Source organism: Scyliorhinus torazame, chromosome 6 (genome assembly GCF_047496885.1).
Source record: "Scyliorhinus torazame isolate Kashiwa2021f chromosome 6, sScyTor2.1, whole genome shotgun sequence".
Taxonomy (NCBI): Eukaryota; Metazoa; Chordata; class Chondrichthyes; order Carcharhiniformes; family Scyliorhinidae; genus Scyliorhinus; species Scyliorhinus torazame.
Window position 1 is genome coordinate 164839464 of NC_092712.1, and position 25092 is coordinate 164864555.

Genomic DNA, 25092 nt, shown 5'->3' on the forward strand with positions numbered 1-25092 from the left:
GTTGTGGTAGATTTTGCAGGGTGAGGAGTGCAGCATAAAAATCTATGCGATCAAGGCACATGTCTCCAGAAGATACGTGGCTGAGCGTACCACCCATCCTACCAAACCATTTGACTGTGGATGCAGGAGGCTGCTTGTGATATGTGTAAGGTCCCATGTGTGTGCAAAATTCCGAAATTCAGTGGAGACGAATTGGCGAGTGTTGCCTGTCATTTGTCTCTGCGGGTTGGTATATGTGACGATGTGTCTTTTGAGCTTGATGATGACCGTGGTACACAACATATTTGGTAGTTAGTCGAGTTCAATCCACTCAGAATACAAATCAACTAAGACTAAATGTTGTTTGTCACTCCACTCAAAGATATCAGCCACTGTGAATGACCATAGCTGGCTTGGGACCTCATGAAAATGCAGCAGTTATTTTGCTTGATGCGGCTTGAGTGCATTGCATGGTGCACATCTGGAGACATCCATTTACATGTCTTTGCGTGGGATGTCCTTGGTGAAGTTATTGGGTGCAGTTCCTCTGAACGGCAGTAGTGATGATGAATCGCTGGCCAAACAGTATCAGTCCATCCTGAATGGTTAATTTGTCTCTAATAGTGAAGAACGTGTGGAGCTCATGTGGAAGCTCCCCTGAGGACTCTGACCAACCCCTCATGATGATGTTGTGCAATTGTATACATGTGATGTCTGCCTGTATGGCATCTTTGGGTTCCTAAATTTGACAAGAGGACAGCACCTATATTGCCATAACGATCTGCCTGATCTGTGGTGGGAAAGAAGGTTCTGTAGAAGGCATCAGCCAAGTACAGCTCCTTGTCATGTCAGTAGACGACGCTGAGGTTCTCACATTGCAACTTTATCACATGCGTTGCTGCCATGCAGTGCGAAGAGGCTTTTTTAAGATAATCTGTTTCAGCAGTTGCAGGGTGGCCATATATGAAGTCATGACATTTCTGACAGGCGAAGACTAAAACAAGGAGTTCCTTTTCAATTTGTGCATAACGAGTCTCAGTGTCAGTGAGGGCCTCTGAAGCAAAGGCTACTGATCCGCCACTCTGGGAGCATTCTGCACAAAGTCCATGCTGGGAAGCATCTGCTGATGTAAGTATGGATGCTTGAACACCAATGTATTATACCATCGGCAGGGTTGTGAGTGCCTGCATGTGTCTGTTGAAGATAAAAGAAGCAGGGACTTTAGGCTGGAAACAGAAGTATTCACAGTACAGGATATTCCCTGTCCCAATTGCATGTTATTTTCATAATGGTCATCAGCAAACAACCTCTCTTGACCCCTCAGCCATTACAAATTATGACCCTTTCTCCAAATTTACTTTCCTCTCCAAAAGTCTTTGAACATGTTGTTGATTCCTAAATCCATGTCCATCTGTCTTCCAACTCCATGTTCAAATACCTCTAATTGGGTTTCCAAACCATACATAGCATTGAAGAGGCCAAAACCAAGTTCACTAATGTCTGTGATTGTGGTGCATTATTTTTCCTGACCTACTCAACCTCAGCAGCCTTTGGCACAATTGATGACAACTTCTCCAACTGTTGTATTCCAAAATCCATTTTTGTGGGATTGTCCTACTTGGTTCCACTCTTACACATCTGATCATAGATGGAACATCTCCAGCAATGGTTTTGTTCCTGACCCAACTCGGTCGTGCTTTTAGAAATCTGTTCATAGAATGTGAGCATTATTGACAAGGTCAGTGTTTGTTGCCCATCCTTAATTTCCCTTGTGTGAAGGTTGTGAGCCACACCCTTGAAATGCTGATGTCCATGTGGTGTAATTACATCCACAGTGCTGTTAGGAAAGGAATTTCAGGTTTTTGACCCAGTGGCAATTTAGCAACGGTTCCAAGTCAGGATGTTGTGTAGTTTGAAGGAGAATTTGTAAGTGGGGGTGTTCCCAAGCATCTGCTGCCCTTGTCTTTCTAGATGGTAGAGGTCATAGGCTTTAAAGGTGGTTTGGCGAGTTACTGCAATGCCTGTATACGATGTACGTGGCTGCCACTGTGCACCAGTCGTCAAGGGAGTGAATGCTTAATGTGGTATGGGTGCCAACCAAATAGGCTGCTTTGTCCTGGCTTGTGTTGAGATTCTTGACTCTTGAGTATTGTTTGAACTGTACTCAACCATGCAAGTAGAGAGTATTCCATCATACTCCCAACTTGTATCTTGTTGATGGTGGGCAGGCTTTGGGGAGTTGGGTGGTGAGTTACTAGCCAGAGAATCTGTAGCCTCTTATGTGCTTTTATGGCCACTGTATTTATATAGCTAGTTCAGTTAAGTTTATGATCAATGGTAAGATGTTGTTGCTGGGGCATTCAGCAATGGTAATGCCTTTGAATGTCAACAGGAAACGGTTAGATTTGCTTTTCTTGGAGCTATTGCCTGGCACTTGTCTGGCACGAATGTTACGAATGTCTCCAGCAACCACAATTATCTTCCTTTGTGCTAGATATGATTGTAATGATTCTCTCTTATTCCACATATACTAGCTTCCCCTTGATAACACCATCTGCAGATGAGATCAGTTTCCATGTGTACACTGACAGCATCCACCTCTAACTTTACATTTCCTCTCTTGATCCCTCTCTGTCATCATGGATGAGCTGCAAATTCCTTTAGATAAATTGTGCAAAAATTGAAGCTTCCACCACAAACTCCGTACCATCGCCATTGACTCCATCCACCTTGCCAGACATTGTCTCAAGCTAAGTCGCCACACAAATATTCTATTCTCTCCTGGTAGAACTCCCACCTACACTTTTAGTGCACTTCAACTCATCCGAATCTCTGCTCCCTGTATCCAATCCTATAACAAGAATTGTTCGTCCATCACCTTTTCTGGTTGAACTCTCTTCATGATCTCGTCGACACCTAAAATTTGAAATTCTTATCGTCTTTAAATCTTTCCAAGGTCTGCAAACATTCATTCAGTTTTAAAGCCTCTCCTCTTTATTCCTCTGACTCCAGCTTCGTGTGTTTCCTACCCATTTGATCTTTATCCCAGCACTAGTAGCTGTACATTCAGCTACCTAGGCTCTACTCTCCGGAACGTCCTTCCTCAGCCCCTTCACATAACTCTTCTCCTTTAGCACTAAAGCTAAAGATATTTGGCTGGCCTTTGCTCACTCCTCGTAGTATTTCCCACTTTGGGCTCAGCGCCCAGTTTTTCCAGGTGCCTTGTGAAATATCTTGGGATTTTATTCTATGTTAAAACCAGAATATAAACACCATTTTTTTTTGTCTATTAAACCATTGGCGTATCCTTTTCACCTCCTGTCTCTGTCCTCAGGATTATCTTCTCCATCACCTGGTGTCCCACTTAAGCATTCCTGATCTATTTTCCACCAGCCTTATCCACAACATATTTGCAATTCAGTGCTATTTTGCTGAGTTAATCCATGATTTATAGATAGCTGTGAATTGCAAATACTGCTGTGATTAAGTTGACATTGGAATAGCTGGTACAACTATTAGTGTGATATGTTAAACATTACTCTTTAGATTATCTATTGTTAGAAATAATCGGGAACGTATAATATAAATGACAGCGTTTTGCTTTCTGTTTTCCAAACTGAGCAATGCCTGCAAGTTAATTTTATTCATATGTTCCAATCTTTGGTATTTTGCTCCCTTCTAAGATGTCCTTGCATCATATTTCATCCCAAATCATGAGGATTAAAAAGCAAGCTACTGACAGATTTATGTCAATGCTGTTGTGCAACCAACCACTAGAGCCCCGAACATTTGAGCACTCTGTAAGCCAATCTGTAAATGAGGAGTCATAAAGGTTAAAAGCAAGTGCTACTCATGGAGACACGGTACACTCAAGTTTATGTTTGTTTTTAAGATAAAACAGTTTAAAATTACAACCCCAATCAACAAGATCACATTTGTGCCTTCCAGCCCCTGCACCTATCACATATATTTTGCAAACAGTCTCAGTACACAAGCAAAGCTAAAGGACTCTAAAAGTACCTTGCTGAACATATATTCCTGCACCATCTCCAAACCACCATTTTAACTGTAAGGGAACTCTTCTTTGTAAAAATACCTGCATCATCTATACATATTATTTGAACTTCATTTAACAAAATTTGTAATTTTCCTATAGGAATTTCATTAATCTCTGCAAGAGAGAGGTACTTGTTTGAGGTTTCATGAAACCTGGATTGCATACAGTTAATGTTTCCACAAGACATACCACAAATAGGTACCTATTAACCATCCTTCATAAGCACAGAATATCATTAGAAAAGACAAGTTAAAAAAATGAACAGCATTCCTGCTTGTCTGATTTAGCCTGCATTTATATCTGGACAAGCTAATTAAATTATGTTTGCTCCACAAGCAGCTCATTACTACATTTATTACTTTGTGGCCTGAAGATATGAGGTGGAAATGGAATATATTAAATTATAAATGTATTAAAACAATTGTAATATTATTTTCAGTAATTGCTTCTGGGTCAAGGGCAGTGGGTTTGAAGCACATTATCTTGGTTGACCCTTCAGTGCAAAGAACAATACAGCACAGGAATAGGCCCTTCGGACATCTAAGCCTGCATCGGTCATATCACCCCTGGCCAAAACCCTCAGCACTTCCTAGTGCCATATTCTTCTATACCCATCTTACCCATGTATTTGTTGAGATGTCTTTTGAACGCCGTTAATGTATCTGTTTCCACAACCTCTCCTGGCAGTGCATTCCAGGCACTGATCACCCTCTGTGTAAAAAACCTGCCTCACACATCTCTAAATTTTGCCCCAGACCTTAAACCTCCTCTGCACCCTCGCCAAAGCTTCCACACCCTCTAGTAGTGTGGTGACTAGAATTGTGCGCAATATTCCAAATGCGGCCTTTCCAAGGTTCTATACAACTGTAGCATGACTTGACAATTTTAATACTCGATGCCCCGTCCAATGAAGGCAAGCATTCTGTATATTTTCTTGATTACATTGTCCACTTGTGTTGCTACTTTCAAAGATCTGTGGACCTGTCATCCCAGGTCTCTTTGACTTTCTATAAAGTCAGAGTACCCAGTACTCATCAAGGTCTGTCTTTTGGATGCCCTGCTTCTCTTAGATGTAGAAGAGGTGTCATGGACAAAATAATAAATCTTTTAATTAATATCTTGAAAACAGAGCTTTTGATGACTTATATCACCGCTATGTATGGGACATTGTTGTCTGCAACACGTCCCCCTATATTATAATAGTAAGGACACTGAAGGAGGACCTTCCTTATTGGTTGTGAAGCAGTTGCGATATCCCAAGGATGTGAAAGTTACTATGCAAATTCTTTGTTTCCATTGAAATACTTTTGGAGGAGAAGCTGTGCATTGTTATTCTACTTAAAATACAATTATAGTGTGAATTTGGTTAAATAAAATTAAATCTATCATGAAAAGTACAAAATTGCCACTTCAAAAGAAAATCATTGTGCATAAATTGGGATTAATAAATAAAATCTATCCATTTTTACCATTAAGATACACGAGGCATTGAAACTTAACTTTAAAATATTGCAAATTTAATATAATTTGTTTTCATGAATAATACAAAAATATGTAAATGTTTTAATATTTTTATTTACGATTTTAATAGGAACGATCACATATTTGTTGTAAATTCATTTGATCCATCTTCCTGAAAATAAACAGCTCAGGTGGAGAAACAAGAGGCTTTTGTGGGTTGAATGGACTGTTTCTGTACTGAAACACCCAATGTCGGCAGCTCTCAGGGGGGAAAGCAACTGTACAACAATTGTATAAAGAGAAACAAAAATTAAAAATGCAATTGTTGGAAATCGAAAACAAAGCTGGAAAATGCTGGCCCAGAGAGTCAGCATCTGCCAAGGTCCTGATGAGGAGGGCTTTCACACAGATCTGCACTCGCCACGGCTGCCGACCACCAACTGCCTCCTACATTGATTGCGGTGACAGGTTTACAGGGTGCTCACTGACACTGGTCGGCTGCATTCTGCTTGGGTTGGGGGTTCCCGCGCCCTCGCTGCCAGTGGCTCTGGCCTCGCGGTGTCCGCTGGCCTGACGCGCGGTGACGCGATGACGTGCGGGCGCGCGGTGCCCAGCCGTTTTGTTTCAGTGGGCGCGCGCGAGGCTGTGGGATTAACGGCGCGCCAGCGGAGAGCGATAGGGCGCGCGCGCGCGCGGGAGGGAGGCTCGGAGTCCCGGGCCGGCACTTGCTTGGTCGCCCTCGCCGGCATGTTCGCGGGCAGCTGCTGCTGCGCTTTGGGTTCATGGGCACCTGTCCCGTAGCGCCTCCGGGCTTCTCCTCCTCCCGGCGTGACAGTGGCCGAGTGAGAGCCCAAAGGGAGCATTTATTTGGAGGAGGGGGTTTTCAGACGTCCTCATCAACGGCTGCTGTTGACGGTAAAACATGATGAAGACAGAGGCTTCAGGAGAGAGATCGAGCCTCCGCAGCGCCTCGCCGCACCGCAACGCCTACAGGACTGAGTTCCAGGCTCTCAAAAGCACCTTCAATAAAGGCACCGGCAGCCCGGGGGCGGCCGCCGCTGGAGGCGATGGAAAGGCGAGGGAAAGCTGCGAGAACCCGCTGCAGCAGCAAACTCGAGGAAGGAAATACGGCTCCAATGTTAACCGGATCAAGAATATGCTGTTCATGCAGATGGGCATGGGACCCGGTGAGGACAACGGGGCTTCTACCCGCTCTAAAGCCAACAGAAGGGCTTCCTCGTCCCCGCACCGGCGGGTCCGAGCCCAGAATGTGGCCGAGGTTGCAGCCGGCCCCCGGGCCAAACCGGCCGATCGGGCCAGTCGCATCGACAGCAGCCGGGACGGGCCGTCCACCTATTCCAAATTTTCGGAGACCCGCAGGCTGTTCGAGCAGAGTATCCGGGAGAAGGCGGCCCTTTCCCACCAGGGCTCCCCCAAAAGAGAGAGGAAGGGCTCCCAGGATCAGCTGCTGAACGAGCTGCAGGGGATCGACGGGTCCCGCTCCCACCGAGGCAGCACCGAGTCTTTGGACAGCAGCAGCCCCAGGACCGAGTCCGTGTCTCCCACCGTCAGCCAGCTCAGTGCCGTCTTCGAAAACACCGAGCAGCAAAACCTGGTACCGGGCGACAGCTTGCCTCAAACAACTGAAGTGCTGAACGAGGAGCAACCGCCGGATTGTAAAACATCCTCTTTCCAAGGTCAATATGGGATTTCTTTTGTAACCCAAGATGCTGTAAGTTTACCTATGGCACGTGAAAAACAGCAAAACACGGCCAGCCATGCGACATTTCCATCCGAGACCGTAAAAACAGACGTTTCTTTTCACCAGAGCAGCGTAGTGGGCGTAAGGCAAGTCCATGAAATGGGGGTCCATGAAGCTGTAGACCATTCTTCGGATGATAATTTGGGGAAACACACAAACATTTGCATGGACGTGAAGCAGCCTAATGTTGTCTCAGAGCTTTTGAAAAACAGTACTGTTGCATCTGGAAGAGCTTCAGGTAAGCGAGGTTCAACAGCAAGTGAAAATTCCTCGGAGGAAAGTACAATTGAACATTCTGGGACTCCGGCCATATGTCGATCAGCTGACAAAACCAACGGGAAAGACTATCCCAAAACAGAATCCAAAGTTCAAAGTGTGGAGCCTGAGGGCTGCAGCGTGGAGTCAGGCGATGATGCTGTTTGGGAGCACACTTATGAGGACTCAGAGGAGCAGGTGGATAGCGATGAAAATAATTATGAACCAACTGTGGAATGTACAGAAGTAACAGGATTGTCCGATGAAGATAATATTCCAACCAAGCGGAAAGTTCAATTCAGCACTGCTCCTATAAAAGTAAGTGAATCAATATATGTTGCATGTTATGTACGGTACCTTAATAAACCTGCAAAGATAAAGTGCGTAAGTTTCAGAATGTAGTTGAAATACCGTTTCTTCAAATGCAGACTCACTTTATCAATAATGACTTTTTAAACTAGGTGTGTGGAGTTATTTTTGGCTTTAAAAAATCTGAATTAAATTATGTTGATGTACAGATGCCGTCAGAGCTGATGTAAAGACCCTATTGGATTATTGTCAATGCAGTATTGAAGGGAACACTTGTTTTTAAATAATATTTCTATTTCATCAACCGCAGCAGTGACCGTCAGGCCTAGGCGGATATCATGTTGCATTTATGTTGTAGGATGTTTGAAATGGTAAGGTACAATATCCTTATATGGATGAGATACAGGAATCCTGATTTGCAATGTTACAGAAAAATACAGCCCATTCCTCTCGGCATATGATTTATTTGGTTGCGCCTTTGTACGACATTCCCTGAAGCATATTGAATGCACTCGTTTGATGCATAGCTAAAACATTTTTTTCTTATTTGCGAATACGAAGATATGGACGCGTTTTTGATTTTCTCCTTTTTTAAAGGAGCACACGAATGGATAGTTCCTTGCAGGCAAAGTAACAATCAGGGTTTGCTGCTTGAGCCGTTCAGCCCAGAGTCGCAAGTGCGTAACGTAGCAACTGCACTTCCTCGATGAAAACAAACTGAAACACCAATGTTGATATTACATTTAAACCCATTGTAATTACTGTTAGTTCATAAAATGCGACCGGAAACGAACTCGAAATAAGTACGGGTGGCTTTACTAACAGTATTTTCAACCTGAAGTTACATCTTCGTGAATTAACAAATGTGTGTCGGAAATCTGGTCTAGAATTGGAACTATGATGTTGTGGCTATCACTGAAACATGGTTAAAGGAAGGGCAGGGTTGGCAGCTGAGCGTTGGACGATATAGATGGTTCAGGAGAGATAGAGGGGGGTGTAAAACGGGTGGGGTGTAGCATTACAGGTTAAGGAGAATATTACATCCGTACTGAGGAATGAGGCAATCTGGGTAGAGCTCAGGAACAGGAAGGGGGCAATCATAATGTTGGGCGTTTATTACAGGCTCCCCAACTGCCAGCGAGAGAGCGGAGCAGATGGGTAGAGAGATTTTGGATAGGTGGAAAAGTAACAGGGTCGTTGTGGCAGGGTTTTTTAATTTCCCCTATATTGACTGGGACTCACTTAGTGCCAGGGGTTTGGATGGAGCAGAGTTTTGAAGGTGTATCCAGGAAGACTTCTTGATTCAATATGTAGATAGTCCGACTAGGGAAGGGGCAGTACAGGACCTGGTATTGTGGAATGAGCCTGGACAGATGGTTGAGGTTTCAGAAGGGAAACATTTTGGGAGCAGTGACCACAATTCCGTACATTTTAGGGTACCTTTGGATAGGGATAAGGGTAACCCTCGCGTTAAGATGCGAAACTGGGGAAAGGCAAATTCCGATAACATTAGACAGGAATTGAAGAATTTGGATTGGTTGCTCTTGTTGGAGGGTAAATCAACAATGGACATGTGGGAGTCTTTGAAGAGACAGTTGATTAGGATTCAGGACAGTCACGTTCCTGAGAGAATGAAGGATAAGCATGGGAAGTTTAGGGAGCCATGGCTAACGAGGGATATTGTGAACCTCTTCAAAAAGAAAGAGGAGGCTTTTGTACAGTCTAGAAGAGCGTGGACAGTCAAAACCCTTGATGAGTATAAAGAAAGTAGGAAGGTACTTGAGCGGGAAATTAGGAGGGCTAGGAGAGGTCATGAAAAGTCCTTGGCAAGTAGAAAAAAGGTGAATCCCAAAGCTTTTCATTCATATGTAAAAAGCAAGAGGGTGGCCATGGAAAGGATTGTTCCACTTAAGGACAAGAGCAAGAGGAAATGGGTGAAGTACAAAATGAGTACTTTGCATCAGTGTTCATCAAAGAAAAGGACTTTGTGGAAGATGATTCTTGGGTAAGGTGTGTGGACGGTCTGGGTCATGTCGACATCGAAAAGGAGGAGGTATTTAGTCTTTTAGAAGACATTAAGTTAGATAAAGTCAACTGGGCCGGATGGGATTTACTCTAGAATACTGAGGGAAGCAAGGGAGGAAATTGCTGGGGCCTTAACTGATATCTTTGTATCTTCATTGGCTACAGGTAAGATCCAAAGGGCTGGAGAATAGCTTATGTGGTACCGCTGTTTAAGAAAGGTAGCAGGGATAATCTAGGAAACTGTAGGCCGGTGAACGTCATGTGTAGGTAAATTATTGGGGAGAATTCTCAGGGACAGGATTTATACCTATTTGGAAACAAATAGACTCATTAGCGATAGACAACATGGTTTTGTGAAGGGGAGGTCGTGCCTCACTAACTTGATCGAGTTTTGTGAGGATGTGACAAAGATGATTGATGAGGGGAGGGAGGCGGATGTTGTTTACATGGACTTCAGTAAAGCCTTTGACAAGGTGCCTCGTGGCAGACTGGTACAAAAGGTGACGTCACACAGGATCAAAGGTGAGGTGGCAAGATGGATACCGAACTGGCTCGTTCACAGAATAGGGTATCAATAGAAGGGCGTTTTTCTGAATGGAAGGTTGTAACTAGTGGTGTTCCACAGGAATCTGTGCTGCGCCTCTGTTGTTTGTAGTATACACAAACTTTGGAGGAAAATGTAGCTGGTCTGATTAGTAAGTTTGCGAGTGACACCAAGGTTGGTGGAGTGGCAGATAGTGTTGAGAGTTGTCAGAGGATACAGCAGGACGTAGATAGGTTGGAGATTTGGCCAGAGAAATGGCAAATGGAGTTTAATCCAGACAAATGTGAGGTAATGCATTTTGGTAGGTCTAACATCGAAGGGAAATGTACATTAAATGGCAAAACTCTTGGGAATATAGAAAGTCCGAGAGATCTGGGCGTGCAGGGTTGTCAAGAAAGCATACGGAATACTTGCCTTCTTTGAATGGGGCATCGAGTATAAAAACTGGCAAGTCATGCTACAGTTATATAGAATGTTGGTAAGGCCGCACTTGGAATATTGCGCACAATTCTGGTCGCCACACTACCAGAAGAATGTGGAGGCTTTGGAGAGGGTGCAGAGGAGGTTTACCAGGATGTTGCTTGGTCTGGAGGGTGTTAGCTATGCAGAGAAGCTGAATAGACTCCGACTGTTTTCATTAGAATGACGGAGGTTGAGGGGTGACCTGATAGAGGTCTACAAGATTATGAGGGGCATGGATAGAGTGGATGGGCAGGCACTCCTTCCCAGGGTGGTGTGGTCAGCCACCATGGGTTTAAGATCTGTGGGACAAAGTTCAGAGGAGATGTGCGAGGCAGTTTCTTTTTACACCGAAGGTGGTGAGTGCCTGGTACGGGTTGCCTGGGGAGGATGTGGAAACAGATACATTAACGCCGTTCAAAAGGCATCTCGACAAATACATGGATAGGAAGGGTATAGAGGGATACGGCACGAGGAAGTGAGTTTTGAGGGTTTTGGCCAAGATTGATATTATGACCGGCACAGGTTTCGATAGCCGATGGGCCTGTTCCTTCCTGTGCTGTATTGTTCTTTGTTTACCTGTAGTAAATTACTAATTGTATACTTAGTATCAACTTCTCGCATGACTCCCAATAACTTGCATTTATATGGCACCTGATAACATTGATAGACCAAAATAGAGGTAAAATTAGGAAATGAAAGATTAGCATTTTATATGTCTCTGAAAGTGCTTCATAGCCAGTTAAGTACTATTTTGAAGTGTTGTCATTGTGAATATAGGAAATGTGGCAGCCAATTTACGCACAGCAAGCTCCCACACACAACACTTTGACAAATAGTCATCCAAACTTGAAACATTAGCTGTCCATAAATGCTGTCAGACCTGCTGAGATTGTCCAGTAGTTTCTGTTTTTAATTCAGATTCCAGCATCTGCAGTAATTTATCTCCGGAACAGCAATTTAATAATTAGTAGATAGCCTATTTTTGTGATACTGTTGAGACATAAATATTGGCCTGGACACTGGATAATTCCCATACTCTTCAAAATAGTTGTATGGGATCTTTTTTGTCCACCTGAGAAGGCAAGGTTGGGGTGGGGAGGTGGTTGTGGTGAGAGGGGACTCAGTTTAGCATCTCTTCTGAATGATGGCATCTGCAAAAGTGAAGTTGTTGCTTAATAATACACTGGAGTGTCAGCCTTGGTTTTTGTGCTTAGGCCTTGGAGTGGGACTTAAACCCCACAACCTTGTGAAACAGTGGTGAGTATTTCCCACTGAGCCACAGGCAATAGGGTGAACACAATGCAAGACTTATATTTATATGGTACCTTTAAAGACGACCTCAGGATGTCTTAAGCATGGTAGCACAGTGGTTAGTATTGTGGCTTCACAGCGCCAGGGTCCCAGGTTCGATTCCCCGCTGGGTCACTGTCTGTGCGGAGTTTGCACGTTCTCCCCGTGCCTGGTGGGTTTCCTCCGGGTCCTCCGGTTTCCTCCCACAGTCCAAAGACGTGCAGGTTAGGTGGCTTGGCCATGCTAAATTGCCAATAGTGTCCAAAAAGGTTAGGAGGGGTTATTGGGTTACGGGGATAGGGTGAAAGTGAGGGCTTAAGCGGGTCGGTGCAGACTCAATGGGCCGCTTGGCCTCCTTCTGCATTGTATATTCTATGGTCTAAAGGGCTTTACACTTAAGTACTTCTGAGTGTAGTCATTGTAGTAATGTTGGAAATGCAGCAGCCAGTTTGTACATAGCACCCACAAACAGCGATGTGATAATGGCTGCTGGGCCAAAGATAATGAAAGGGGTGGCCAAATCCTTAGTCAAAGAGGTGGGTTTCATGGAGAACCTGAATGGATGAGGAGAAGGTTAGGGAGGGAATATTAGAATGTTGAGTCCAGACAATTAAGACACAACTTCAAATGGTTGGATAAAATTAAGAGAGAAGTATAAAAGGCCTGAGTCCACGGAATGGAGGATTGTGGAGTGGAGGTAGGGCTGAAGAATGTTGCAGCGATAGGGAAGGGCAAGACCACGACACCATTTTTATACGAAACTGACAATTTTAGATTGGAGACATTGGTGGACTGTGAGCCAATATAAGTTAATATGGGCTGGAATGACACAGGTCAGCAGAACTTGTTAGTGTAGGATAAGTAAAACCAAATTTTGTATGAGTTGCCTTGCTGGATGAGATTTGGAATACCCTAATCTGGAGGTGACAAAGGCATCGTTGAGGGTGACAAGGGTGAAGGTGAACAGTGCTATGCAGATAGAAATAGGTAGTCTTTGTTATAGAAATATTGAGTCAAAAACACAGCTGAGGGTTGAATAGTATGTCAAAATAACAAACAGCATGGTTCAACCCAAGGCATTGGCTGGGGAGGTTGTGGAGCTGGTGGAATTAGAAATGAAATTATAGAATTTTTGGTTGGGCCCGAAGATGATTACTTCAGTCTTGCCAATATTTAACTAGAAGAAATTGCAGCTTATCTGTGACTCTTAAGTACATTGAGGTTTTGTACGTGTGCATATATTCAGGTATATGTGCAGATTTACCCAGTATGGCTTCGGAGCCATGGGGAGGAAATGGAGGAGGCCAAGAATTGATCCTTGGGGACCTCCTGAGGCAACAGTGTACAGTTACAAATAGAAGCCATTGTATAGATGGTCTGGCTTTGATAGAGTAGCAAAGAGTTGAACAAAGTTAAAGTAATCCATCTTAACAGGAAGAAATTTTGACAAAGTTGGTCTGTTCCGCCATATCAAAGACTGAAAGGAGATTCAGTAGGGTGAGGAGAGATGATACATTATCAATGTAGATACAGTTTATGACTGTTGTATTGGTATTGTTCTGAGGGTGGTGGTGAGGGCACGCAAAACTCTTTGGAGGGATTCAGATGGGGTATCATTACAGCTGTGCACAAGACTGAGGCAGCAGCACATTTAAGCATATTTGAGCGGAACGGGTAGCTGTATCTGGGATGGCAATGAACAGAGGGTTTAAAGGAATTTTTATTGAGCGTAACAATGATGGATTTGAAAGGGAGGAGAATAGTGCCTTTCAAAATATCAGCCAACATGGAAGGTGGTCAGAAGTTTAATGGGAATTAGGTTGAAGGAGCATGATATGTATCTAATGGCTATGAGCTTAGACTGGGCAAAAAGCTAGAGAGGAATGGGATGGTGGGGGTGGGGGGTACAGTTGGGCTGGGGCAAGGGGAGAACCAGGAGGACGTTTGGTTTGGTGGACAACAGAAAGGGGGTAGCATCATGGACACTGTCCCTAGATTTGTGGATGACGTCTACTCAGAGTCTTGAGTTTCTGTGATGGGTCTTGTGTGACTGAACAGGCTGATCCCCAGAACTTTAGGCACATGGGGCAGATTGTCTCAAGGCAACGGGATTTCTGAGTGCAGGAATTGCTTTCTTTCCTTCTCTGCCATCACACTGCCTCACCATCAAGATATTAATAAGACCATAAGACATAGGAGCAGAATTAGGCCATTCAGCCTGTTGTGTCTGCTCCACCATTCTATCATGGCTGATATGTTTCTCATCCCCATTCTCTTGTCTTCTTCCCATAACCCCTGATCCCCTTATTAATTAAGAACCTATCTATCTCTGGCTTAAAGACATTCAGTGACTTGCTGACTTAGTCTTCAACAGCATTGAGTTCCACAGATTCACCACCCTCTGGCTGAAGAAATTCTTCCTCATCTCAGTTTTAAACAATTTTCCCTTCAGTCTGAGGCTGTGCCCTTGGGTTCTATTATCTCCTATGAGTAGAAACATCCTCTCCACGTCCACTCTAGGCCTTGCAGTATTTTGTAACTTTCAATTAGATCCTCCCTCATCCTTCTAAACTCAGACCAAGAATCGTCAACTGCTCCTCATATGTCAAGTTCTTCATTTTGGGCATCATTCTTGTGAACCTCCATTGGATCCTCCAAGGCCAGCACATCCTTCCTTAGATATGGGGCCCAAAATCGCTCACAATATTCCAAATGGGATCTGACCAGAGCCTTATACAGCCTCAACAATACATCCCTGTTCTTGTATTTCAGCCCCCTCGACATGAATGCTAACATTGCACTTGAACTCCTAACTGCCAACAGAACCTGCATGTTAACCTAAGAGAATCCCGAACTACGACTCCTCAAGTTTCTTTGTTTTTCTGATTTCCGAAGCCTTTTCCCGTTTAAAAAATAGTCTATGCCTCTATTCTTCAAGAAGGACACTGATGTTGGTTCAACTGTGCCCCCAATGAATCTGGAGGATTCAGTGGAGGTATTGCTGATGGAATATCTCTAGTGTTCTTATATGCCACTGACGCGGAGACCGTGTTTCATTACAATGCTGGAGTGTGGTGACAATTGCTCTGTACATGAGGAATTTTGCTAACTTGCGGAGGTCTTTGTTATCAAACACTCGTTGCCCTAGTTAATCGAAGGCTGAGCTGGGGCAACTGATCAGGTAATGGATCTCCTCATCAATGGTGACCTTTGGAGAGAGGTAGCTTCCAAGGTATGGGGTGTGCTCAACATATTCCAAGAGTGTCGTCATCAACCTATATGGGAGGTGGGATATTTGGTTGACCAGGTCTGGGTTAAAGGTTTTGTTTTGCCAACATTCAAAGACAGGCTGTTTTTTGTGTGCAGAAATGAAGAGCTTGAGAGTGGCTTGAAAATCTGGTGCAGAGTGGGTAGTGATGCTGCAGTTCTCTACAAACTGTAGATAATGTATACTTATGATGGTCGGTTTGGTTTTGGATCGGAGGAGACTGAAGTTGAGGGATTTTCTATCTAGATTATTTAATACTGACACTAGAGGGCAGTTTACCTTTGATGAGGTGAATAGCCACTGTCCGATAGATTGTAAATAGTATGAGGACTATCACACTGCCTTGCTTGACCTTAGTGCAGATTTTGAATCTGTTTCAGAACTCTTAATCTAGACAGTTGTATCATCTCACATGAAGCAATTGCAGAATTGTGCTAAAGTGTCTTAGATATCTATATCGTTGGAGCACAATCCACAGAACTTTGTGATTTACTGAGTCAAATTATTTAATCAGGTCAATTAGTGCAGTGATGAATTCCTGGTGTGCCAGAGGTTCCTCAGAGTTACTTCCTGCAGAAACTGCATCCGCAATTGTATCACATTCCCGGTGCTGGGTGCCTGCTGTCTGGCTGGCAATTTTACTGCAGACGGGGGAAGCAACAGTAACCTGAATAGTCTCTATTCTACCTACAAAGAAGCAACTAACTTCCTACACTTTTACATTTTTCTGTTGGTATTAGAAATAAAATCCTTTCCTTCTGTTTTCTATTGGAAGATAACCAATGTCATCAATTAGTAGTTTTCACAGAAAAGTAAATAGTGAATTCTTAACAGAGTGGTTCACATCTTATGATAGAGTTGACCTGATTCAGTAGTTGTAAATTAATGAAGATAACATTCGGAGTTAACATATCCTTTTTAAAGCAACACTTTTTAAAGCAACAAGTTGTGACCATTGGACTATTAACCAAATTTAGTTCATGACCTCAATATCTTATCCTGTGGTTCCTTTTGGAGCTTGTTGCAAGGAAAACTTGGCTGAGTAGTTTGAATATCCTTGTCCCAGGGAAGTTGAAAACTGTTTCTTACTTGGTTATACATTTCCACATCATTATTGTGTAACTGGGCCAATGAGGAAGTAGGCTTTTGGCCCAAGAAATTTACAAAAGATTAAACCGGATAACATCGCAAGTCAAGAGGTGCAGTAAATGCTTGGAAAAAGCAGTGACCAAAATTTTGTGTACCAAACCAGACAGAAAATGAGAATGCAGCAGATCATAGGAATTAGGAGCAGGCGTAGTGTCATGTGAGACACCCTTGAAGAAAAGTGTGTCTTCTCAATGGGCTGCAGTGATATCATTGTGTGGGTGGAGCTGAGCTCTGTCTCTGCTTTTTACTTTCGTTTTGAAAGCTGTTTTTGGCACTGTGTTTTAGTTTCATTTTGAGTTAGAGAGCTGCATTCAAACCAAGCAGATGTATGTTTGGTCTCTCTCTCTCTGCATGATAAAGAATGTCTCCAGATCACTTGATGAATTCCAAGTAATACCTGTTTCCATATGGAATGCAAACCTACTGTCTTTGTTAAAAAGTGTTTTGGCTTATGGATGTTGTTAGGGAAATTACTAAGGGTTACCTATAGAGTATTGTATCTTTTTGGGGGGGTTATCAGGGTTGGTAGTTGGTGAGATGATTACTGCGTTTATAAAATGTGAACTGGATTCATAGAATAAACATTGTTTTTGTTTTAAAATACTTTTAGTTCTCTTGCATCACACCTGTAAAATGGGCCCTTGTGCTCTCCATAACCAAAATCTATTAAATGTTGTGGGTCAGGTGAACTCCATGATATACTTTGGTATTCTCTAAACCCTGGCCCATAATAAATTGGGGGTTTTTGGCGTAGAAGTCTATCTTTCGTATTTGGGTTGGCTTAGTGAACTTAAAGATAGTGAGGGGTGAGCATATGACAGAATACGGAAAGAAGAGGTCCGTACAGTGGTCGCTGAGCATTTAAAATTGCCTGTGATACTGTCTGACTTATTAGAAACGGCAAAAAATTCAGTTACAGATTAAACAACTTGAACATGAAAAAAAAATTAAAGCAGCTTGAATACGAAATGAGGGAAAAAGAAAAGGAGAGAGAAGAAAGAAAAAAGGAAAGAATAGCCCTAGCAGAACAACAAGAACGAGAAAGGGAGGTACAGATCGGAAAAGAAAAAGAGAGAGCGGAAAGGGAAAAAGAGAGAGTTTGAACTTAAGAAAATGGCCATGAAACAAGACGGTCAGTGAAAATTGGCGGATGTAAAGGGAAACGTACAGTTGGAGGATAATGACGAGAATAAAGAGAAAGAGCGTCATAGTCGAAGGCTTGGTGGGGATCTATAAATATGTCTAAGCATTGCCACGGTTTGATGAGAAGGAGGTAGAAGCATTTTACATTTCATTTGAGAAGGTAGCTAAACAAATGAAATAGCACAGGATATGTGGGTATTACTGATTCAAAATAAGCTGGTAGGTAGGGCTAGTGAAGTGTTTGCATCACTATCAGAGGAGGTATCTGGGACGTATGAGGAGGTGAAAAATTCCATCTTGGGTGCATATGAACTAGTTCCTGAAGCCTACAGGCAAAGGTTTAGAAATTTAAGGAAAGAACCTGGTAAAACATACATGAAGTTTGAAAGGATCAAACAGAGTAATTTTGATAGGTGGATAAGGGCTTTGAAAATAGGCCAAACCTATGAAGCTCTCGGAGAAATTATACTTTTGGAGGAGTTTAAAACTCAGTTCCTGATGTAGTGAGAACTCATGTGGAAGAGCAGAGGGTTAAAACTGCGAGGTTAGCAGCAGAAATGGCAGATGATTATTTTTTTTAATATAAATATTTTATTGAAAATTTTTGGTCAACCAACACAGTACATTGTGCATCCTTTACACAATATTATAACAACACAAATAACAATGACCTATTTTATAAACAAAAAATGAATAAATAATAAATAACAAAAATGAAAACTAACCCTAATTGGCAACTGCCTTATCACAAGTAACACTCTCCAAAAATATAATTTAACAGTCCAATATATAATTATCTGTCGCAACGACCTATACATATTATACAGTATATATTAACAACCCTGAGAGTCCTTCTGGTTCCTCCTCCTCCCCCCCCCCCCCGATCCTGGGCTGCTGCTGCTGCTGCCTTTTTTCCATTCCATCTATCTTTCTGCGAGGTATTTGACGAACGGTTGCCACCGCCTGGTGAACCCTTGAGCCGACCCCCTTAGAACGAACTTAATCCGCTCTAGCTTTATAAACCCTGCCATGTCATTTATCCAGGTCTCCACCCCCGGGGGCTTGGCTTCTTTCCACATTAACAATATCCTGCGCCGGGCTACTAAGGACGCAAAGGCCAAAACATCGGCCTCTCTCGCCTCCTGCACTCCCGGCTCTTGTGCAACCCCAAATATAGCCAACCCCCAGCTTGGTTCGACCCGGACCCCCACTACTTTTGAAAGCACCTTTGTCACCCCCATCCAAAACCCCTGTAGTGCCGGGCATGACCAAAACATATGGGTATGATTCGCTGGGCTTCTCGAGCACCTCGCACACCTATCCTCCACCCCAAAAAATTTACTGAGCCGTGCTCCAGTCATATGCGCCCTGTGTAATACCTTAAACTGAATCAGGCTTAGCCTGGCACACGAGGACGACGAGTTTACCCTGCTTAGGGCATCTGCCCACAGCCCCTCCTCGATCTCCTCCCCCAGCTCTTCTTCCCATTTCCCTTTTAGTTCATCTACCATAGTCTCCCCTTCGTCCCTCATTTCCCTATATATATCTGACACCTTACCATCCCCCACCCATGTCTTTGAGATCACTCTGTCCTGCACCTCTTGTGTCGGGAGCTGCGGGAATTCCCTCACCTGTTGCCTCGCAAAAGCCCTCAGTTGCATATACCTGAATGCATTCCCTTGGGGCAACCCATATTTCTCGGTCAGCGCTCCCAGACTCGCGAACTTCCCATCCACAAACAGATCTTTCAGTTGCGTTATTCCTGCTCTTTGCCACATTCCATATCCCCCATCCATTCCCCCCGGGGCAAACCTATGGTTGTTTCTTATCGGGGACCCCCCCAAGGCTCCAGTCTTTCCCCTATGCCGTCTCCACTGTTCCCAAATCTTCAGTGTAGCCACCACCGCCGGGCTTGTGGTGTAGTTCCTCGGTGAGAACGGCAATGGGGCTGTCACCATAGCCTGTAGGCTAGTCCCCCTACAGGACGTCCTCTCTAATCTCTTCCACGCCGCTCCCTCCTCCTCTCCTCCTCTCCCATCCACTTACTCACCATTGAAATATTAGCGGCCCAATAATACTCACTTAGGCTCGGTAGTGCCAGCCCCCCCCTATCCCTGCTACGCTGTAAGAATCCCTTCCTCACTCTCGGGGTCTTCCCGGCCCACACATAACCCATGACAGAAATCTTTGGATCCTCGCTGTCTTCAGGGGATGTCCCGGAGGACTGGAGAATAGCCAATGTTGTTCCTCTGTTTAAGAAGGGTAGCAAGGATAATCCCGGGAACTACAGGCCGGTGAGCCTTACTTCAGTGGTAGGGAAATTACTGGAGAGAATTCTTCGAGACAGGATCTACTCCCATTTGGAAGCAAATGGACGTATTAGTGAGAGGCAGCACGGTTTTGTGAAGGGGAGGTCGTGTCTCACTAACTTGATAGAGTTTTTCGAGGAGGTCACTAAGATGATTGATGCAGGTAGGGCAGTGGATGTTGTCTACATGGACTTCAGTAAGGCCTTTGACAAGGTCCCTCATGGTAGACTAGTACAAAAGGTGAAGTCACACGGGATCAGGGGTGAGCTGGCAAGGTGGATTCAGAACTGGCTAGGCCATAGAAGGCAGAGGGTAGCAATGGAGGGATGCTTTTCTAATTGGAGGGCTGTGACCAGTGGTGTTCCACAGGGATCAGTGCTGGGACCTTTGCTGTTTGTAGTATATATAAATGATTTGGAGGAAAATGTAACTGGTCTGATTAGTAAGTTTGCAGACGACACAAAGGTTGGTGGAATTGCGGATAGCGATGAGGACTGTCTGAGGATACAGCAGGATTTAGATTGTCTGGAGACTTGGGCGGAGAGATGGCAGATGGAGTTTAATCCGGACAAATGTGAGGTAATGCATTTTGGAAGGGCTAATGCAGGTAGGGAATATACAGTGAATGGTAGAACCCTCAAGAGTATTGAAAGTCAAAGAGATCTAGGAGTACAGGTCCACAGGTCATTGAAAGGGGCAACACAGGTGGAGAAGGTAGTCAAGAAGGCATACGGCATGCTTGCCTTCATTGGACGGGGCATTGAGTATAAGAATTGGCAAGTCATGTTGCAGCTGTATAGAACCTTAGTTAGGCCACACTTGGAGTATAGTGTTCAATTCTGGTCGCCACACTACCAGAAGGATGTGGAGGCTTTAGAGAGGGTGCAGAAGAGATTTACCAGAATGTTGCCTGGTATGGAGGGCATAAGCTATGAGGAGCGATTGAATAAACTCGGTTTGTTCTCTCTGGAACGAAGGAGGTTGAGGGGCGACCTGATAGAGGTCTACAAAATTATGAGGGGCATAGACAGAGTGGATAGTCAGAGGCTTTTCCCCAGGGTAGAGGGGTCAATTACTAGGGGGCATAGGTTTAAGGTGAGAGGGGCAAGGTTTAGAGTAGATGTACGAGGCAAGTTTTTTACGCAGAGGGTAGTGGGTGCCTGGAACTCGCTACCGGAGGAGGTAGTGGAAGCAGGGACGATAGGGACATTTAAGGGGCATCTTGACAAATATATGAATAGGATGGGAATAGAAGGATACGGACCCAGGAAGTGTAGAAGATTGTAGTTTAGTCGGGCAGTATGGTCGGCGCGGGCTTGGAGGGCCGAAGGGCCTGTTCCTGTGCTGTACATTTCTTTGTTCTTTGTTTGTATGATGCTCTTTTCAATCCTTTTAAAAAAAAGCCTTCGTGATCACCACCGGGAGGCACTGAAACACAAAGAGGAATCTCGGGAGGACCACCATCTTAACCGCCTGCACCCTCCCTGCCAGTGACAGGGATACCATATCCCATCTCTTAAAATCCTCCTCCATTTGTTCCACCAACCGCGTTAAATTTAACCTATGCAATGTGCCCCAATTCTTGGCTATCTGGATCCCCAGGTAACGAAAGTCCCCTGTTACCTTCCTCAACGGTAGGTCCTCTATTTCTCTACTCTGCTCCCCTGGATGCACCACAAACAACTCACTTTTCCCCATGTTCAATTTATACCCTGAAAAATCCCCAAACTCCCCAAGTATCCGCATTATTTCTGGCATCCCCTCTGCCGGGTCTGCCACATATAGTAGCAAATCGTCCGCATACAAAGATACCCGGTGTTCTTCTCCTCCTCTAAGTACTCCCCTCCACTTCTTGGAACCCCTCAACGCTATCGCCAGGGGTTCAATCGCCAGTGCAAACAATAATGGGGACAGAGGGCATCCCTGCCTTGTCCCTCTATGGAGCCGAAAATATGCAGATCCCCGTCCATTCGTGACCACGCTCGCCATCGGGGCCCTATACAACAGCTGCACCCATCTAACATACCCTTCTCCAAAACCAAATCTCCTCAACACCTCCCACAAATAATCCCACTCCACTCTATCAAATGCTTTCTCGGCATCCATCGCCACTACTATCTCCGTTTCCCCCCCTGGTGGGGCCATCATCATTACCCCTAACAGGCTCCGTATATTCGTGTTCAGCTGTCTCCCTTCACAAACCCAGTTTGGTCCTCGTGGACCACCCCCGGGACACATTCCTCTATTCTCATTGCCATTACCTTGGCCAGGATCTTGGCATCTACATTTAGGAGGGAAATAGGTCTATAGGACCCGCATTGTAGTGGGTCCTTTTCCTTCTTTAAGAGAAGCGATATCGTTGCTTCAGACATAGTCGGGGGCAGTTGTCCCCTTTCCTTTGCCTCATTAAAGGTCCTCGTCAGTACCGGGGTGAGCAAGTCCACATATTTTCTATAGAATTCGACTGGGAATCCATCCGGTCCCGGGGCCTTTCCCGCCTGCATGCTCCTAATTCCTTTCACCACTTCTTCTACCTCGATCTGTGCTCCCAGTCCCACCCTTTCCTGCTCTTCCACCTTGGGAAATTCCAGCCGATCCAAGAAGCCCATCATTCTCTCCCTCCCATCCGGGGGTTGAGCTTCATATAATTTTTTATAAAATGTCTTGAACACTCCATTCACTCTCTCCGCTCCCCGCTCCATCTCTCCTTCCTCATCCCTCACTCCCCCCTATTTCCCTCGCTGCTCCCCTTTTCCTCAATTGGTGTGCCAGCAACCTGCTCGCCTTCTCCCCATATTCGTACTGTACACCCTGTGCCTTCCTCCATTGTGCCTCTGCAGTGCCCGTAGTCAGCAAGTCAAATTCTACATGTAGCCTTTGCCTTTCCCTGTACAGTCCCTCCTCCGGTGCTTCCACATATTGTCTGTCCACCCTCAAAAGTTCTTGCAGCAACCGCTCCCGTTCCTTACTCTCCTGCTTCCCTTTATGTGCCCTTATTGATATCAGCTCCCCTCTAACCACCGCCTTCAACGCCTCCCAGACCACTCCCACCTGGACCTCCCCATTATCATTGAGTTCCAAGTACTTTTCAATGCACCCCCTCACCCTTAGACACACCCCCTCATCTGCCATTAGTCCCATGTCCATTCTCCAGGGTGGGCGCCCTCCTGTTTCCTCCCCTATCTCCAAGTCTACCCAGTGTGGAGCGTGATCCGAAATGGCTATAGCCGTATACTCTGTTCCCCTCACCTTCGGGATCAACGCCCTTCCCAGCACAAAAAAGTCTATTCGCGAGTAGACTTTATGGACATAGGAGAAAAACGAGAACTCCTTACTCCTAGGTCTGCTAAATCTCCACTGGTCTACACCTCCCATCTGCTCCATAAAATCTTTAAGTACCTTGGCTGCTGCCGGCCTCCTTCCAGTCCTGGACTTCGACCTATCCAGCCCTGGTTCCAACACCGTATTAAAATCTCCCCCCATTATCAGCTTTCCCATCTCTAGGTCCGGAATGCGTCCTAGCATCCGCCTCATAAAATTGGCATCATCCCAGTTCAGGGCATATACGTTTACCAAAACCACCGTCTCCCCCTGTAGTTTGCCACTCACCATCACGTATCTGCCCCCGTTATCCGCCACTATAGTCTTTGCCTCGAACATTACCCGCTTCTCCACTAATATAGCCACCCCCCTGTTTTTCGCATCTAGCCCCGAATGGAACACCTGCCCCACCTATCCTTTGCGTAGCCTAACCTGGTCTATCAGTTTCAGGTGCGTTTCCTGTAACATAAGAAACTTAAGGCAGATGTGGTTAAGGTGTGCGAGTACCCGTGCCCTCTTTATCGGCCCGTTCAGCCCTCTCACGTTCCACGTGATCAGCCGGGTTGGGGGGCTTCCTACCCCCCCCCCCTTGTCGATTAGCCATCACCTTTTTCCAGCTCCTCACCCGGTTCCCACGCAGCTGTATCTCCCCCAGGCGGTGCCCCCCCCCCACCCATCCCCTCCCATACCAGCTCCCCCCTCTCCCCAGCAGCAGCAACCCAGTAATTTCCCTCTCCCACCTCCCCCCGCTAGATCCCCCGCTAGCGCAATTACTCCCCCCATGTTGCTCCCAGAAGTCAGCAAACTCTGGCCGACCTCGGCTTCCCCCCCGTGACCTCGGCTCGCACCGTGCGACGCCCCCTCCTTCCTGCTTCTCTATTCCCGCCATGATTATCATAGCGCGGGAACCAAGCCCGCGCTTCTCCCTTGGCCCCGCCCCCAATGGCCAACGCCCCATCTCCTCCACCTCCCCTCCTCCCCCCATCACCACCTGTGGAAGAGAGAAAAGTTACCACATCGCAGGATGAGTACATAACTCCTCTTTCCCCCCTTTTTAACCCCCCTCTTTGCCCCCCACATTCGCCCCACCACTTTGTTCAAACGTTCTTTTTAATAACCCGCTCATTCCAGTTTTTCTTCCACAATAAAAGTCCACGCTTCATCCGCCGTCTCAAAGTAGTGGTGCCTCCCTCGATATGTGACCCACAGTCTTGCCGGTTGCAGCATTCCAAATTTTATCTTCTTTTTATGAAGCACCGCCTTGGCCCGATTAAAGCTCGCCCTCCTTCTCGCCACCTCCGCACTCCAGTCTTGATAAACGCGGATCACCGCGTTCTCCCATTTACTGCTCCGAGTTTTCTTTGCCCATCTAAGGACCATTTCTCTATCCTTAAAACGGAGGAATCTCACCACTATGGCTCTGGGAATTTCTCCTGCTCTCGGCCCTCGCGCCACCACTCGGTATGCTCCCTCCACCTCCAACGGACCCGCCGGGGCCTCCGCTCCCATTAACGAGTGCAGCATCGTGCTCACATATGCCCCGACGTCTGCTCCCTCCACACCTTCAGGAAGACCAAGAATCCTCAGGTTGTTCCTCCTTGCGTTGTTCTCCAGTGCCTCCAACCTTTCCACACATTGTTTCTGATGTGCCTCATGCGTCTCTGTCTTCACCACCAGGCCCTGTATGTCGTCCTCATTCTCGGCTGCCTTTGCCTTCACGACCCGAAGCTCCCGCTCCTGGGTCTTTTGTTCCTCCTT

The 25092-nt window shown here is 45.4% G+C and overlaps 1 protein-coding gene across 7 annotated transcripts in view; it reads left to right on the top strand.

Annotated features, from left to right (window-relative positions):
- The first annotated feature begins 6159 nt into the window (after positions 1-6159).
- ppp1r9a (protein phosphatase 1, regulatory subunit 9A) overlaps positions 6160-25092 on the top strand; it is a 489701-nt gene continuing 470768 nt past the window's right edge. For all 7 annotated transcript variants that reach the window (XM_072509043.1, XM_072509045.1, XM_072509048.1 and 4 more), the window contains exon 1: positions 6160-7832. In XM_072509043.1, the coding sequence (XP_072365144.1) occupies positions 6420-7832 (1413 nt within the window). In that variant the 5' untranslated portion in view covers positions 6160-6419. The remainder of the gene's footprint in view (positions 7833-25092) is intronic.